This window comes from Oryzias latipes, chromosome 6 (assembly GCF_053564925.1).
Source record: "Oryzias latipes strain Hd-rR chromosome 6, Olatipes_Hd-rR_3.1".
NCBI lineage: Eukaryota > Metazoa > Chordata > Actinopteri > Beloniformes > Adrianichthyidae > Oryzias > Oryzias latipes.
Window position 1 is genome coordinate 1,678,005 of NC_136242.1, and position 18,833 is coordinate 1,696,837.

At 41.3% G+C, this 18,833-nt stretch overlaps 1 protein-coding gene across 3 annotated transcripts in view; it reads right to left on the reverse strand.

The window, feature by feature from the left end:
• si:ch211-266k8.4 (uncharacterized) overlaps window positions 1–18,833 on the reverse strand; it is a 76,986-nt gene that overhangs the window by 43,224 nt on the left and 14,929 nt on the right. For all 3 annotated transcript variants that reach the window (XM_078948204.1, XM_023955426.2, XM_078948203.1), the window contains exon 10: window positions 18,186–18,295. In XM_078948204.1, coding sequence (XP_078804330.1) covers window positions 18,186–18,295 — 110 coding nt within the window. The remainder of the gene's footprint in view (window positions 1–18,185; window positions 18,296–18,833) is intronic.

An 18,833-nucleotide genomic window follows, 5' to 3' on the forward strand; every position in this document is an offset into this window, starting at 1 on the left:
AAACAGGGAAGGGGTTGCTCCGTAACAACAGTCCCGCCCACAATCTAGAGGTGAATTTTTTGTGAACTCCTGCCGCTCTGCAGAAATTATGTCCTAGACAACGACGCAGGTTTTTTAATTTGGGTAAAAACTTCATAACCATAATCAAGAGACAACAGGAAACGCTTTGAAAAAAAGATCAAAAGATGACTGGGAAAGCTGTATAAACCTCAATGCCAATTGGACTTAGGCATACCAGGTGATGGACATTTGAGTAATGAGGCAGGCCGTGGCCTAAGGAGTGCATCATCATTGGCAGATGATGATGTCCAGAAAAAAGGCGAAAAAGAATCAGTAGTATGTCAGCTCTGGTGAACGTGTACTGGGAAATAATCACACATCAAGCGTTTAGTTCCAAAACTAACATTTCATGTAACATACACTCATAGTTGGGTGAAGCCATTTACTGTCACAAAATTCTGTTTACCCTTTTTAGACACAAATATCGACAGAAACTTCCCAAATGTCCCTGTTCAAAGTTGACATTACCCAGATCCTAATCTGAACCTCCTTTTGCATCAATAACAGCTTGAAGTGTCTTGAAGTCGTTGTAAATGAGGTTCTATATATGCTCTAATGGTAAAGCTGCCCATTGTTCTTGGCAGAAAACTTCAAGATCTTTTAAATTCTTGGGCTGTCTTACTTGAATTGCCCGTTTGAGATCTCACCAAAGTGGCTCAATAATATTGAGGTCAGGAGACTGAGACGTCCGCTCCAGAATCTTTACCTTATTCTGTTGGAACTAATGACAGGCGGACTTGGCCTTGTGTTTTGGATCTTTTTCGTGTTGAAATGTCCCAGGGCGCCCCATGTGCAGCCTCCGAGCTGAAGAGGGACAGTTTCCCTCCATCTGGGATGTTTCTGATGTCATTATTTATCATTTAAAAAGAGTTAACTGAACTTTTTGACAATACATGGCTTCATCAAACTACTAACTATAAATGGGAAAGAAAGACTTTTGTGTTAGCATTCATATTCCATGAAAAATTACCAAGCAATCCTAACTTCTTCTAGGGTAGGTAAACTTATAAACACAACTGTGTTTCTTGGCAGTATGGAAAATTTTCATTTACCGTGAGGTGAGGCTGGTTTGGGTATGGTCAATGATTGCGTTTTTGTAACATTAAGGTATTATTATTGTTTCTGGGACAGATCGTTGTTTTTTATGAAAAACAGCTTTTCCTAAATTGTCAAACTCTCTCTAAACGATTTCCATCTCTATATCCAAACTCTCCCTGACAGCAGCTCTCCATCAAGCCTGACTGGAGAATGGAGCCTGAAGGATTCGTTTTGCTGCCAAACTAACAGCAAACCTAAGAACCACTTCCAAAATCAGTCACGAGGTACGGCAAGCCAGTGAAGCTTCAGACATTATTTTCAGTCCCTCCCCTCATTGAAGCATTGATGCGCATTGATGAAAAGCCCCCTTCCAATAGTTCCAACACTTCCAACACTTGCCTCCCATTTTCCTCACATCGCTAGCTCACAACTCTGGTGGATTCATTTAATGACCATTTTAATCAAATGTCAAATAAAAAACTCTTTGTGTTCTTGTCTCTTCAAACCATAGGTGCCCAAATCCAGGCCTCGAGGGCCATCATCCGACATGTTTTCCAACCAACCTGCCAGTAAAACTCGTTATTGGTTATTGGCTAAACACACCTGGTCCAGGTAATCTACACCAGATAAGACAGGGTTTCTGGAAAACTAGCAGAAGACCTGCCCTCGAGGCCTGGATTTGGGACTGCCTGCTTTAAACGGTCCCTTACAGACCAGGGTCTACTGTATAAATTGGTCGGTCGATTACAGTTCAGATGTTTCAGATAATAAAATCAAAAACTGGAATGGCCGCAGCATTTACCAGGCGTTCTGCACCAAGAACAGTTGCAAAAGTTAAGGATGTCAGCATTGAAAGTCAACAGTGGGGCTGACTGTACAGACATGGAAAGCTGTCAGGCTTTAGAGAGGGAGGGTCGAGGGGTTAGTGTGCGGTCCAGCAAGGGTTTAGGCCACAGATGGGAGGGGGAGGGGTGTTGCTGCTGTCTTTAGTGCTGCTGGGTTTAATTTGATTAATGCTGTTAGCAGACATTGTTTGACATTTTACTCTCTAAGCAGATACTGATACACCATTCACAGTCGTGCCATTAAAACGTTTTACTATGGAAGGTTTTTGATTTGTTTGTGTTCTGCAGACGATTTTTGTCCTGTTGGCTTCATCGAGCCAGGGCCTCCAGGTTGCATTGGGGTGGTTTGTGGCTGAGTGTGAAGCGGCTGGGGTGAGAGTTAGCAACACTAAATCTGAGGCCATGGTTCTCGACCGGAGAAAGGTAGTTTCTCTCTGTAGGTGGAGTGTTCCTGCCCCAGGTGGAGGAGTTTGAATATCTTGGGGTCTTGTTTATGAGTGAGGGGAGATTGGAGCGTGAGATTGACACTTGAGTTGGAGCGCTGTTATGCAGTCGCTGTATCGGTCCGTTGTGGTGAAGAGAGAGCTTAGCCAGAAAGCAAAGCTCTCAATTTACCGGTTCATCTTCTTTCCATTTCTCACATATGGTCATGAGTTCTTGGTCATGACAGAAAGAACAAGGTCCTGAATACAAGCGGCTGAAATGAGCTTCCTCTGTAGGGTTGCTGGGCGATCCTTAGAGATTAGGTGAGAAGCTCAGTTATCTGGAGAGAGCTCGGAATAGAACCGCTGTGTCTCCACATTGAGAGGAGCCAGTCAGTTCAGGTGGCTTGGGCATCTGGTCCGGATGCCTCCTGGACGCCTCCCTGAGGATGTTTTGAGGGCATGTTCCACTGGGCCCCAGGGAAGACCCATGACACGCTGGACAGACTATGTCTTTTGGTTGGCCTGGGAATGCCCGGGGTCCTCTCTACGCAGAAACTGGTACATCTCTACAGGCGTGGAGTACGAGTTTTATCGTAGGAGATCTTCAGGAAATTTGACATGTTAAAAATACACGGATTAACTTCCATTTATGGTTTTATTGGCTTTGTTTAAAAACTTTCCAAACTGCAGAGTGAAACTTTTTTAAAGCACTCTTTTCAGTGAGTAAAGTTGTTTTTCTCTACCATATTTCTAAACCTGAAATCTGAAAATTTTTGATACATTTCAGCTTTCTTAAGAGCATACTTTGCTGAAATATCTCATTGAAAAGAAAACGGTCACAAATAAAGTCATCTTTCCAATTACAAGCCTTTCATTCATGGTTTTTTTCTTCTTCTGTTGTTTAACCACAGTCTTCCAGGCAGCATTCAGATTTTTTACAGTACATCTCTTGTTTAGGCTGGAACCAAAAGTTCTTGGTGGAGTTAAGGTCTTTGTTGGAAGATGCTGACCAAAGCCAGCCAATCAATTCAGCTAAACAACAACAAACATACACAATGGAAAACATTTACATTGTAATTGAAACAAATTATCTGCGGATCTTTAAGGACAAAAAAACTGCTCCATGGAACGACAAGGCATATCAGTTTCTGCTTAGCCAGAACAATGTCAAGCAAAGCAACTGCTTTGATGTATTGTAGGTGATAAAAGTGAGTTTGCTAAAGGCAAGATTGTGCTTGTCTGTCAAAATTTAAGCAAATTAAATGGTAGAGGTCTTGATCACAAGAGAGGCGTCTAATGACGGGAGGTGGTCGGCCTGAGGGCTGAGTGAGTTAGCGAGCAGGTGGCATTCCCCCTAAACTAGAGGGAACAATCGAATCGAGGGGAAGGATTATGAAAAAGCTCACTTGAAAGCCAGCTCAGATTGGAAGGTCATCTGGAGGACAAGTATCCACAAAGGGGAATCAAGAGACATTCTTGTTCCAAAGCAGCTCACAGCAATATTAACAAAACCAACTTGATTTTTTTTCAACCTCCAACATCTGATGAATGGTTTTGACATTAAGTTTCTCCAACTTTTCAATTTGAAGCAAATTATGGGAGCAGAGAAGCTGCACAGTCCGAGTCCTGCAGAAAACAGCCAAACCAACAAAACAAATCTCTTCATCCACATCCACATGAGGGGCAATCAAACTCCCCTCACATTCAAATCTAACAGGCTCTATGGCAGTGGTCCTAAACCCCCGGGCAGCCGACCGGTACTGGTCCGTGTGCCACTTGGTACCGGGCCCCAGACAGAAAACAAATGCATACGTTAACTTCGATAATTTCTGTTTCTGTTTTTCAATAGAGACGGAACTTTTATTTTAGAAAACTACCAGATTCTGTTCACCACATCCGTCTGTCTCAACGCGTCACGCAGCTGCTCGGAATGCAAAGATAGTAACTCAAAGCTAAACAAACAAACAATAACACGTATTTGGAAAGTTTCTTTGGGGAGAAAAGAGTCAGTGAGGAACCTGAAGAAGAGCCTTCGACAGAAACATAAAGCTGCTGTTTGCAGAAAAAACAGGAGTTTTCCTCCAAAAACGATTTATTGAGACAGTTGTTCTCACGAAGCAGAAGCTGCGGTGATTGGGTCTCAAATGTTTCACACATGGAGATAATAAAGTTGCAGACATTTATGTTTATAACTATATTTAGAAAATACCAGTTTTATGATGGTTGTCATTTTATATTGCTTTATTTATCCATCACACCTTAAAAGGCAGATGTGGTTAAAGTTAGCGTCCGGTTGTTAGCCTCCACTTTGACGTCTTCCTCTTCATCACAAAGTCTAAGTTTAAACCAGCAGCAAACATTTGACAGAGGATGAAGATTCAGTCAAATAAAGTTGCTGACCTGCAGATGTTTCTGGTCTGAGGAAACTCGTAAAATGGAGATTAATGGTAAATTAGGCATCTGTTAAGAAACTTTTGTACAGAAAATGTTCGTCTGTTAAAAATAAATACTTAATGAATCAAGATTTATGGAAAACAAAATAGGAATAATCGTTTTGCTCTGAATGTTGATCTGAGACTTATGTTATAATAATCTTCTATGATTAAAGAAAAACTGGAATGTTGTTTTTATTGAATTTTTACAAATCAGAAACAACTTCTACAAATCAACAAGTTTCCTTCACCGAATCCTCGTCATCTGCACACACAAAATACAGCAACCTAAAAAGGTTTCATTTTTCAACTAAATTTCTTGTAGTAGCATTTTAATGTGAAAAATAGGTTTTTCAGAAACCAGAAGCTAAAAATTATTAATGGCAAACTTCTGCTTGGTTCGGACCGGTCCGTGAAAATATTGTCTGACATTAAACTGGTCCGTGACCTGAAAAAGGTGGGAGACCACTGCTCTATAGAGTCTTGAAGAAAAGTCAAACACTTTTGAATCAGTAAAGATTGGGGACAGTAAGAACATCTTTTTAGAAACATCACACCTATTGATTTAAACGGATGTGTTTGGTCATTCCAATCCTATAACTGAGGTTATTTCCTATTTTTTACTTCTTTGATGCTCAGCAGGTTCTACCTACGTCTTTAATTTGTTTCTACTTCACTGTAAAGCACCAAGCTCTGAATTTACTGGCATGTATCTATATCTGTCACTGCCGGAAACAAAAATGAAAGTGAACACGCAAAATGTAAGACTCATCCTTTCAGTAAAGCACTCTGAGCTTGAATAATTCATTGTGAAGGTTACTGCATTCACCTAAAACTACATATAGGTGGTCGCTTTGCACAGAAATACACAAAGTACTGTAGTGATTCAGAGTGGAAAATAGAGTTACAAATGTTGAGAAAAGTGGGCTAAAGGTCACTACCTTTAGAACAAGCTAATAAGCAACCACAATGTGGCCTATGAAGCAAAACTCCACAAATAATGAACCATGCAGCTGTTCTGATTGGTTTTGATAATTGACCTCCAAAGCTGGGGCATCTTTGCTAAGACTGCTGAACTCAGGAACCGGTCCATGATGAGTGTAAGGAGAAGATGGATGGATGGATGGATGGTCGTTTTAATTTTAGCTTTTATTAGCAGCAACTATAATGTCACACAAAATACCTTGATTTTCCTTTGTGCATTTTCTAATCAATTTATAAATAATATCTTAAACAGATGTGATACATCTTTGTTTTTTTATTCTTAATTGTTGTTTTTCTCCCTATATATACACATATATATATATGTGTGTATATATATATATATACACACACACACACAACCTTAAGTTAAACTTGAAAAGCAATGTTGGATGTTTTCTTTTAACTCATATTGCTGTCATGAGATGTATGTTTGGTATATTTATTCTTGTTTGAACAATTTTAATATTCTTTTTATTATTTGTAAATATAGTAGTTGCTGATTCTTTATTTTTTATAAATGAATCATTAATTGACCTAAGAGCGCTTTCTGAATTTTGTAGGACCAGTTGTTGTTGTTTCCCTTTCGGCTTTTCCCATCAGAGGTCGCCACAGCGAATGAGTCGCACGGTGAACTTGGCAATGTTTTACGCTGGATGCCCTTCCTGACGCAACCCTCTCAGGGTAACCGGGCTTGGGACCGGCATGGAGGTAGAGAGGGGAGCAGGGAGCAGCCCGGAGTCGAACCCTGGTTTCATGGACGGAAGGCGCCGCAAACCAGCACGAGCTAAACAGGCTCCCCGAATTCTGTAGGACCAGTGATGATGATAAATAAAGAATCCATCCATTTATTAGACTGATTGCAGTCATAAACTTTATAATGGCAAAAAGTGCTAGTGCTCCAGGAAAGATAAGGAAAAGAAGGACTAGAAAAAAGAAATCCACCCTTCTGCTGCTTTTCTAAAGCTCTTTCTTCTAGTTTATGCCTGATTACCATCTAAGACAAAACAAGGTCCAGATGATCAGACCATGACATGAACACCTGACACAGAAATGATGGTAAAAATAGAAAACCCAAACAAGTCTGCTCTTCTGGCATCCCCCAAAAAAAGAGAAACATTTGCAAATTGCACAGCACCTGCTGGAGGGGTTGAAGGGGCTTTTAAATACAACAAATGCTGAGTCACTGCACTAAAACTGAAGCATCAGGCGGTCAGGAAGAAAGCAGTGCAGATCTCCTGGGAGCTGGCTGTGGAGGGGAGAACGCTGGCATCTGCTGCCACACAGGGGTGGGAGGGGGGTGGAAAAAGGGAGAGATACTGTAAAAGGACAGGAAATGGAAGAAGAGCATTGGAGGAAAAAATGAGCAGAAGGTTCACTGAAGGTCATAGGAGGTGAAAACCAGAGTAGAGGGCTTTAAGGGGACAGGCTGAGTGGAAAGATAGCTCAATGAGGTAAAAGCAAACAGACAGCAAGCTGCAGGAGACACAGACAGTCTCTCAGTCCCTACAAATGACAATCACTAACTCCTGTTTGTGTTCGTTTCAACCACAGACTTTTTACACATTATCTTTAAAGGGCCTAAACCATGCTTTTCATGGTAAACTATACGCTTATTTTTGATCATGTATTACCTTTGGCACACTAAAAAGCGATTTTTAAAATGAAATTTGAGTTTTTTTCACAGCTCATTTTTGTACCTGGATGTAAGACGACTCGATCTCCGTGGTTCTGTCTTTCTGTCCTCGTGGGTGCCGCCCATTTTATGACATCAACCTAGAGTCGGCCTTAGCAGCGTGTCTGCGTTTTGCCCACAAAATCAAACGACATCCAAACTTTTGCAAAGATGGATGCACATGCTGTGGAGCCTTCCAAAAGCATTTTTGCCGATCACAGCTAGCTCCACGGAGAAAGTGGGTGATTGTGTTAGCCTGGGGGCGGGGCTGGCAGCGCAGACTCTTCCTGGAAGGTCACATCTAATTTCCGAGTATTCCCAGTGGTCTTTTAGTGAGGATGATGCAGTTTTTAGCCAAAACTAAAAAACCTGTTTCGCTTTTTAGGGCCAACAGGCAACCCAATAATACCGATGCAGTAAAAATGGCCAGCAACATTGCAGCTATCCATCCGTGCAGTTTAGATCCAGATTCCAGCTCAGACGAGGGAAAAAAAGACGTTCATGGATCCATTTGTCTGACAGTGAATGCATCGGAATGGAGCGGAGCAGGGATTCTTTGGCCCACCCAGCGAATTTTTTACATCACAATTGAGAGCTTTTTCTAACTGAATTTTTTCGTCTGCTCTTGATTCACCATGATTTGAATAAAAAAAACTCAGAAACACATATTTAGGCTTAAATACTCTCTATATGTCCTCCATTGTCAAAAAAAGAAAAGCTTAAAGAAATAATATAAAAACACCAAACACAATTTCTATTTAAGGGGGGTCTCAACACCCTTTCAAAATAAAGCTGACATTATGCACTGCATACCTGCATTTTTATGGAGTGATATTTCTGCCACTACGTTGCACACAAAACTTTAAGAGTTGCAAATGAAAATATTAAATAATTCCTGTTTTTGCGTTTGCAAAACACATGTTTTCGCATGCGTTGTGTCAAATCTCACTTTTTTTTTTTCTATCTTTGGTTTTGCTGACATTAGTTTCAGACAAAGCTGCCATCAAACAGCTGCTGATTGGTCCAGATTCTAACCAATTAAGTAACCACATTTATCTAACATGATGTCTGCTTCTGAGGCTCAGAGGCTGGACCAGTTTTTGTTTCCCCTCAATTTTGGCTCTTTGGATGAAGACATTTTCATTTTTTAACATCTTTAACAATAATTCATACTTTCTTTCTTTTTTAGCCTTGTTTAATTTTTCTCAAGTCAGATTTATCAATTTATGGCAGAGGATATATTGAAACTGTAAAATAAACGTTAAAGTTGATCTGCTGACATTACATCAACAGGTCTGTGTCTGATCTGTGATTCCTGCAGAGCAAATTATTGGTAAAAAATGTTATTTTCTTTAAGATCTGTCTGTTAAAACAAAACAATAAAAGTTCCAAAGCACATTTTAATTAATGCTGCACAAGTGATTGGGAATAGATTAACAGCAGTGACAAGCAAAAGAATGATGGCTCAGCAAAGCAGAAGAAGCAGTTTTAACTTTTTATGTTCATTTTCACAGTGTCTTATGTTTTAGAACTCGTTAACGTTTGTCCAAAGTTAAAAAAATACTCATGAAATTTCTCAATATTTCAACATTTACTGATTAAAATAAAACAATTGTTCAGATACAAAAGGTAAAAAGTGTTACTTCCGGCTGGACGGAGTCGGAGCTCAGAAGTTTTTTCTGCTGCAGACGTTTTAAACACGTTGGTCACTAAACTGACATAAATAAATACAGAACTCTGATTTTAGCTGCTTTGCTGTTCCTTCTGGGTTTTACTTTGAGAGAAACGGGCCAGAATGGTTGAAAACGGCAGAATCCCGTATGAACAGTACCGACACAGAGTCCATTTCTGCTTTCAAGCACTGTCAATATCAGACAGAGACACCTGATTGGTTAGTATCTGGACCAATCAGCAGCTGTCTGATGGCAGCTTTGTCATGCTAAACAGAAACTTAACTCGGCAAAATCAATGATAGGAAAAAAGTAAAATGACACACAACGCATGCAAAAACGTGTTTTGCAAACGCAAAAAACGTTTTTGAAAGCAAAAAAAAAAAAGAAATTGAAAAGAAAAATATTTTGTATTCTCATTTGCAACTTAGAAGGTTTTGTGTGCAACGTGGTGGCAGAAATGTCACTCCATAGTTTTTGAGTCACTGGCACTGTTTGCCAAAACAACTGTTTAGAAAACAATGGACAAGTTCCACAATGTCTTTGTGATTACAATCAATAAGATATTGATCTTCTTTACTTAATCTGCAATGTGTAGAAATAATTACTTGATCTAGGACCATCTGTCCCCTGCCTCTTCCCTGGTGGGGGGTACGGGCCCCTTTGCAACGGCGGCCGTGTCCCCGGGGTGCCGGCTTCCTGGGCCCGGTGGTGCTCTCTCCGCGCGGTGGGAGGGTTCACATTACATCTGAGCCGGGGGTGTTCGTGTCCCTGGGGGGTGGGTTCTGGTCCCTGCTCCTGAGCGCTGGGCCCCGCCAAATTTCCAACTGTGGCCGAGCCTGGTCGGGCCATATTTACAACACCCCTTGTGGGCCCTCTTTTTTCCCCGGGGTTCCCCCTCCTGGGCGGGGGGGGGCGGGCCCCTGCCTTGCTCCTCCCTGGACCAACCGTGGGCCGGGCGGATGGCTGCCTGGAGTGCGGAGCGGGTCTCCCTTGGGGGGTCCTGGCTCGTACCTGGGGTGGGGGCGGGGGGATGCCCGGAACTCTCTGGCTCTGGGGGCCTTGCGGCGGTCCTGCTGGCCCTGGCCTGGGTGGCGGGCTTGGTCGCCCGGGCGGCGGTTGTTCCCTGCCGGTTCCCGTGTGGCGTTGGGGGGATTCCGGCTGCCGCTGCTGCTGCGGTGGGGGTCTTGGGGTGGGGATGGCTGGGCACTCTCCCTCCTTCTTTTCACGTTCCACCATCCATTTTAGAAGAACATAAACACTCACCTGAGCACAGGTGTTAGCTCACCTTTGCACTAACAGTTTGCATGACTGAATGACTGAAATATTTCACACTAGTTGGTTTTAAGGCATAAGTATGCGTGTGAACACTGTTTTGTGTACATGTCGACAGGTGGACATTTTTGCAGCTAGCAGGTGTGTTTATAACATTTGAGTGTGTGTGTGGATTGGCCCCGCCCTTTTTGTACTACATTTGAACCTTACCATAATGATTAACAACCAGTAAACTTGTTGCTCTATGCTGCTTCATGGTCTTACCCCCCTTCCCCTCCTATTATCACCCTCCTACCCCCCCCCCTCTCTCTAACATCCCTCTCTCTTCTTCCCCTCTTTCCTTTTCCGTCCGGTCCAACACCAAAGATTTTCAAACATGATTGAAATTAATAAAGTTTGGCCTCAATTACAAAAAGGGGTTTATTCAGACATACCTTTGGTTTGTCTGAAGATTAATAACCCCTCTTGTTAAAATAAAATATGTCCAACACAAGAGGCCCTCAGCTCTCATCTGTCTGCCCAGCTGTTGGACAGGACAAGTTAAAAAAAAAAAAAAAGAAAAAAAAAAAAAAGAAATAATTACTTGATTAATGTGATAATACGTTCTAATAAGATTTCATGATTATTACATAACTGTTCCTGTCTACCGAAATCATGAATGAATGTTTTCTGAAGATAAAGTCATTACTAGGAACAGGATTTTGTAACTTAAAAAGAATCTTTCTGATCAGAACCGGATTCCAAAAGCTGTAAAACTATCAAATGAATGAACTCAGTAGGGGTGGAATTATGTAAACTAGCTTCTTCCCACTCCTTGTCTAGCAATAAATCAAGCTCTACTTGACTTTAATTACTGATCACAAAGACACTAATGATAAGTGTCTTTTTTTTGTTTTATTTCTGTTTATTCATTTGTTTGAAAAATGTGTTTACATTCTTTATTGCTTTGACTACAATGCTTGAAATAACTCAATAAGTCAGATCAAATTACCGTAAATTCCGGACTACAAAGCGCACCCGATTACAAGCCGCACCCACCCATTTTAACGTGTTTAATTAGTTTTATACATACACAAGCCGCGTCAGAGTACAAGCCGCGCATGCGTTAGGCGATATTGTCATCCTGACAGATCACGCCCAGCATCCCAGAGTGAGTGCAATTCATTAGCACATTGTGGGTGGTGCCAGCTTTGCCTCTGGCTCATGTATTTGAGTGTATCGACATCTGTCAAACAGCATGGACCTCTATTCTGTTCACAAGTCCCTCAGTTATGGTGTTTTTATTTCATTTTTTTTTACTTATTGACAATCTAGGTATCTAACATAAAATTACAAACAGTAACCATATAATCAACATTACATCCCTCAGTTATGATGAGGAAATTTACATCCGCGATTCCACATTTCCCATGAGTCTTAGGGGCTAAAGGCGGGGCCAATGCCCGGCTCGCCATTCTGTTGTACGTGTTTAAGAATGAGCAAGTATCAGCAGTGCATGGAGGGGTGAACGGGTACAGCTCTCCTTCCGCTTGTGTCGCGGCAGCGTTATGGGAGTAACAGGACTGGTTAAAAAACACGCTAGTAAAATAAAGCAGCGGCGACTGAAAAGCGCGCGCCTCAGTGCGATACGCGCGCCTCAGTGCGGCGCGTGCGTCAGAATTCAGAAGCCTCTGCACTCCGCGGACGCCTCTGCGCTCCGCTCCCGCCCCGCGCGCTCCTTGTCTCCCCTTCCCATCTACTCCGACACCTCTGGCCAGGGCGGCTTCAAGGAGGAGACTGCCATCGGCCCCGCAGCTCAATCAGCAGGAGAAGATGTCTCCAGCTCACACGGAGGCTGTGAGTTTTTCAAAGCAAAATTCCGCTTTTACGGTTTCCTTAGAAACCGTAAATGGAGTGTACATTCACTCCATGCGCTGTTCTCTCCGTCACGCAGCAAACCGGCTTTTCCAAACCCGTTGGTGACGGTGGACTTTTTTACGCTGTTTTTAACGATTGCTTTTAACTTGAAAGCTTCATCATAATGTAGCGGCGATCACGTGCACGTTGGGTCTAATGGCCCCAAAGGATTCTGGGATGCGGCCGGGCATGCGTGTTTCGTTTTGTTGAACCATGACTGAAGTGTCTAAGACCTGAAGTCAAGTCCATGCTGTTTGGCTGCTTAGAGGTGTGTTGAATATAAATGCCTTGTGCTTGGTGTTAGATAAAGAATTCAAACTATTCACTGAGTTCGAAAGTACGTACATGGCGGCCGCTAATTAAATCCATAAATTAGCCGCGTCACTGAATAAGCCGCAGGGCTGTAAGCGCAGGAAAAAAGTAGCGGCTTGTAGTCCGGAAATTACGGTAATCCTGGTAAAATTCTATTATTACCCCATTTTAATAGCCAAAAAGAATTCCCCAGCTAAATTTTGCTTTTTGAAAATATGGCCCAACTAACATTACAATGAAATAGCCTTACCTTACAAAAACTGAAATCTGATCTTAAAATTAAAATATTACTGAAACCCCATCACTAAATAGCTGTTTTTTTATGTCACTTCAGCTTCTTCACCTTTAACAACCTGGGAATGTCCCACCTATGAGTCACAAAGGGATGTAGCCAGCTGTGTGTGTCTGTGCAGCAGACCAGGACGATGGAGAACATGAAGACATGATGGTAGATCTACTACACTCCAGATCACCGTCATTTCCTAATGCTGCTGCAGTCATGTTTTTGTTGTGGAACATATTCAAGGACCCACAAAACCCTGGATGCAGTGCAGGACTGAGTGAGAAGAGTGAGCAACAAAGATGGGTCCGAAAAAAAGTGAAAGTGCAACAGAAAGGGATTGAATGAATCAGCTCATCTTCCCCCTCCTGAGGGCAAAACGGTCCACCAAGCAGGCAAACAAGGATGACTCATCCTGATGTGTCTCACGCACACACACGCGCACACACACACGCACACACACACACACACACACACACACACACACACACACACACACACACACACACACACACACACACACACACACACACACACACACACACACAGTGTGATCGCTTTTTCTAGTTTTCTTATTCACTTATTCTAAACCACAGTCACACTTTTTTCTTAGAAAAAACTTTAAGAAAGGGGGGGGGGGGGGGGGGGTGATAGCAGAACGCTGTGTCACACAGGCACACGCTCGCACACAGCAGTTCATTGACTGTCAGGATGAAATGACAGGCACATGCGTGTGCGCTCGCCGTTTCGGGAGGCTAAGGCTCCAGAGGTGAGGGCTTTTCAGGTTCTGAGCCGATGATTTCTGAAGAGCATTCAGAGATGACAGCTCTCTGATCTTTAGAGTGACAGCATGTGCTCACGTACAGACACGCCCAAGCACACGCAAGGATATCCGACCAAAACATACCGAAATGTCTGCAGTGACCAAAGCGGTTTTTAAGCGGTGGCAGAAAAACAAAAACAGATAAACCTACAGCTCTCGTATTTTTTCAACCACTTAAACACTTTAATTTGTAACAGATGCCAAACAATCTTTCCAATAATATTTCCTTCAAACAGAAACTGAAAAAAGTTGGAAAAGTGAGAAGACAATATTTCATTTGTAGAAAAGCTCTTTCAGTAGCAAACTGGAGAAATCCTCCCAAACACTCAGCTCTCGGACACAATGAAGACAAGAACTAAAGAGCGATTGTGTAACAGGATCAGTGTGAGTGTAAGAAAGGTTAAAAAAACTGAACAACTGTCTGTGGAACAGTCCCTCCAGCTCCTCTTTAAATGCAAGTACGTGTATGTGCTTTTTTTAACACACCTGTGCATGAGTGTGTAAATCTGGGTGTTTCATGTTTGTATGTGTTTCTGGTAATATATACAGCATTTGCAGGTGTTTTTTGTTAACATATGTGCAAATGTGCATTAGGCCTGCACAATAAATCGCTAATTTTTTGTTGTCGCGATATCAAGCTGTTCAATATGCATATTGCAAAAGACAGCGGAAATTGCAATAAATGGTTACATTAAATGAGATAAAACGATCCTATGGCAGCTTGAAGTATTTAACGAGTCAAATAAATCCCTTTTCAATCAAATCAGATGCACACCATCACATTGCTGACCAATAGGTGTTCACATCAACAATAAACTGGACTGGTCAGATAACACGAGGGTCCTGCACAAGAAGGGCCAAAGTCGCCTCCATCTCCTGAGGAGACTGAGGTCCTTTGGTGTGTGCAGGACACTACTCAAGGCCTTCTATGAGACTGTCGTTGCATCAGCAACTTTCTATGCTGTGGTCTGCTGGTGTGGAGGAATCAATGAAAGGGACAAAAAGAAGCTGGACAAGCTGGTCAAGAGAGCTAGCTCTGTCCTGGGCTGTCCCCTGGACTCAGTGGACTCTGTAGGTGAGGGGAGGATGCTGACCAAGCTGTCCAGCATCCGGAACAACCCCTCCCACCCCCTGTATGCAACGGTGAGGACTATGAGTAGCTCATTCAGCCAGAGACTGCTGCACCCCCAGTGCAAAAAAGAGCGTTACCGGAGGTCCTTCATCCCAAAAGCAGTCAGACTATACAACAACACGGTCTATTTTTATTCTTACTCATTGCTACTTTGTTTTTCGTAGTTTTCCAACTGCTATTTTTCTTGTTTTTGGCTGCTGTGACAACCTAATTTTCCTCCGGGGATCAATAAAGTCCTATCTTATCTTATCTTAATAGGATGGAGCCCATTTATGTTAGATTTTTACCTCCAATGTAGACGAGGGTCATTTGGGGTATATTATAAGTTATGTTGACTCTTATTTAAATAACACTGTTGCAGTGAAATGGAAATTATGTTTTTTTGTTGTTTTGCTATTTGTTCATGTATTGCTAGTTATATCGTCATCGCGATACTGATCATTAATATTGCATATCGCAAGATTTCCTTATACCGTGCTGCCCTGATGTGCAGGTGTGTTTGTTATCATATATATGCAGGTGTGTTTGTTTTCATATATGTGCATGTGTGATTGTTATCATATATATGCAGGTGTGTTTGTTTTCATATATGTGCATGTGTGATTGTTATCATACGTGTGAATGTGTGATTGTTATCATATGTGTGCATGTGTGTTTGTTATTATACATGTGCATGTGTGATTGTTATCATATATGTGCATGTGTGTATGTTATCATACATGTGCACGTGTGTATGTTATCATACATGTGCACGTGTGTTTGTTATCATACGTGTGCATGTGTGTTTGTTATCATACGTGTGCATGTGTGATTGTTATTATATATGTGCATGTGTGATTGTTGTCATATATGTGCATGTGTGGTTGTTACCAAATATGTGCATTTGTGTTTGTTATCATATATGTGCATTTGTGTTTGTTATCATATATGTGCATTTGTGGTTGTTATCATATATGTGCATGTGTGGTTGTTATCATATATGTGCATGTGTGATTGTTATTATATATGTGCATGTGTGATTGTTGTCATATATGTGCATGTGTGGTTGTTACCAAATATGTGCATTTGTGTTTGTTATCATATATGTGCATTTGTGTTTGTTATCATATATGTGCATTTGTGGTTGTTATCATATATGTGCATGTGTGGTTGTTATCATATATGTGCATGTGTGGTTGTTATCATATATGTGCATGTGTGATTGTTATTATATATGTGCATGTGTGATTGTTGTCATATATGTGCATGTGTGGTTGTTACCAAATATGTGCATTTGTGTTTGTTATCATATATGTGCATTTGTGTTTGTTATCATATATGTGCATTTGTGGTTGTTATCATATATGTGCATGTGTGGTTGTTATCATATATGTGCATGTGTGGTTGTTATCATATATGTGCATGTGTGATTGTTATTATATATGTGCATGTGTGTTTGTTATCATATATGTGCATGTGTGGTTGTTACCAAATATGTGCATGTGTATTTGTTATCATACATGTGCATGTGTGATTGTTATTATATATGTGCATGTGTGATTGTTGTCATATATGTGCATGTGTGGTTGTTACCAAATATGTGCATTTGTGTTTGTTATCATATATGTGCATTTGTGTTTGTTATCATATATGTGCATTTGTGGTTGTTATCATATATGTGCATGTGTGGTTGTTATCATATATGTGCATGTGTGATTGTTATTATATATGTGCATGTGTGTTTGTTATCATATATGTGCATGTGTGGTTGTTACCAAATATGTGCATGTGTATTTGTTATCATACATGTGCATGTGTGATTGTTATCATACGTGTGCATGTGTGATTGTTATCATACGTGTGCATGTGTGTTTGTTATCATACATGTGCATGTGTATTTGTTATCATACATGTGCATGTGTGATTGTTGTCATATACGTGCATGTGTGGTTGTTATTATATATGTGCATGTGTGATTGTTATCATACATGTGCATGTGTGATTGTTGTCATATATGTGCATGTGTGGTTGTTATTATATATGTGCATGTGTGTTTGTTATTATACATGTGCATGTGTGATTGTTATCATATATGTGCATGTGTGTTTGTTATCATACGTGTGCATTTGTGTTTGTTATCATACGTGTGCATTTGTGTTTGTTATCATACGTGTGCATGTGTGTTTGTTATCATACGTGTGCATGTGTGTTTGTTATCATACGTGTGCATGTGTGATTGTTATCATACATGTGCATGTGTGATTGTTATCATACATTTGCATGTGTGTTTGTTATCATACATGTGCATGTGTGTTTGTTATCATACATGTGCATGTGTGATTGTTATCATACATGTGCATGTGTGATTGTTATCATACGTGTGCATGTGTGATTGTTATCATACATGTGCATGTGTGTTTGTTATCATACATGTGCATGTGTGTTTGTTATCATACATGTGCATGTGTGATTGTTATCATACATGTGCATGTGTGATTGTTATCATACATGTGCATGTGTGATTGTTATCATACATGTGCATGTGTATTTGTTATCATACATGTGCATGTGTGATTGTTGTCATATATGTGCATGTGTGATTGTTGTCATATATGTGCATGTGTGGTTGTTATCATATATGTGCATGTGTGATTGTTAATGTAAAAAAGTATTCAGCCCCTTGAACATATTTCACAAATCCACATATCCAGGTGTTAGAATGGCCAAGTCAAAGTCCAGACCTGAATCGAAGGGAGAATCTGTGGAAACAACTGAAAGCAGCTGTTCACCTAAGCTCTCCATCCAGCCTCACTGAGGTCCAGCTGTTTTGCAAGGAGGAATGGGGAAAGATTTCAGTCTCTCGATGTGCAACACTGATAGAGACAAACCCAAGAGACTTACAGCTGTGATCACAGCAAAAGGCGGGGCTACAAAGTATTAACTGAGGGGGCTGAAAAAAAGTTTGAAATATCCCCAAAAATGTCATTCCACTTCATAATGGTGTTACACTTGTTGATTCTTCGCAAAAATTACAGTTTGATATCTTTCTGTTTGCAGCTTGAAATGTGGGAAAAGGTTGAAAAGTTCAAGGGGGCTGAATATTTTCGTAAGGAACTGTATGTCCAGGTGTTTTATTTTTAACAAATGTGCACGTGTTTTTGTTTACATTTATATGTATATGGGTCTTTGTTCATGTGCATGTGTGACTGTTTTCATATATGTGCTTTGTTAAACATTCGTACATGTGCATTTCTTATTAACATATACAGTATGTGCATGTGTGTTTCTTATAAACATATATGTGCATCTGTGTGTCCATGTGCATTTTTGGTAACACATACGTGTGTGCGTGCGTGTTATACCTGCTCTGTATCCATGGTTTTCATCCAGCACCAGACTGTTCAGACATTTAAGCTCCCAGTCTTGGACCTCGAGTCTCCACAGGGCAGGAACAAATGTAGAGTACTGAGCTCTGCAGACGGAACAGAGTATGGTGAGGCCAAGGAAACATCCAATAAACACACTCATTTTAAACAGGATTCGCTAGGGCACAGACTCAGTACGGCAGCTCAGTCCCGTCTGGAACGTTCTGGTCTGTCTCGACTGCTTCACAGTGAATAAAGCATCTAAAGGAACGAATGCTACAGTTTCCAAACGTTCTCACATATCTGAGTATCACCTGTTTTTACTAGTTAACTGTGGCTGCACGGTGGCGCAGTGGTTAGCGCTCTTGCCTCACAGCAAGAAGGCCTCCAGTTCAAGTCCCGGCTGGGGGACATGAAAAACTGCCTTTCTGTGTGGAGTTTGCATGTTCTCCCCGTGCATGCGTGGGTTCTCTCTGGGATCTCCCACCGATCCTCCCACCGTCCAAAAACATGCTTCATAGGTTAATTGGCAACTCTAAATTGTCCCTAGGTGTGAGTGTGAGAGTGAATGGGTGTGTGATTGAGGACATTCTACCCTGCGACAGACTGGCGACCAGTCCAGGATGTCCCCTGCCTTCGCCCATA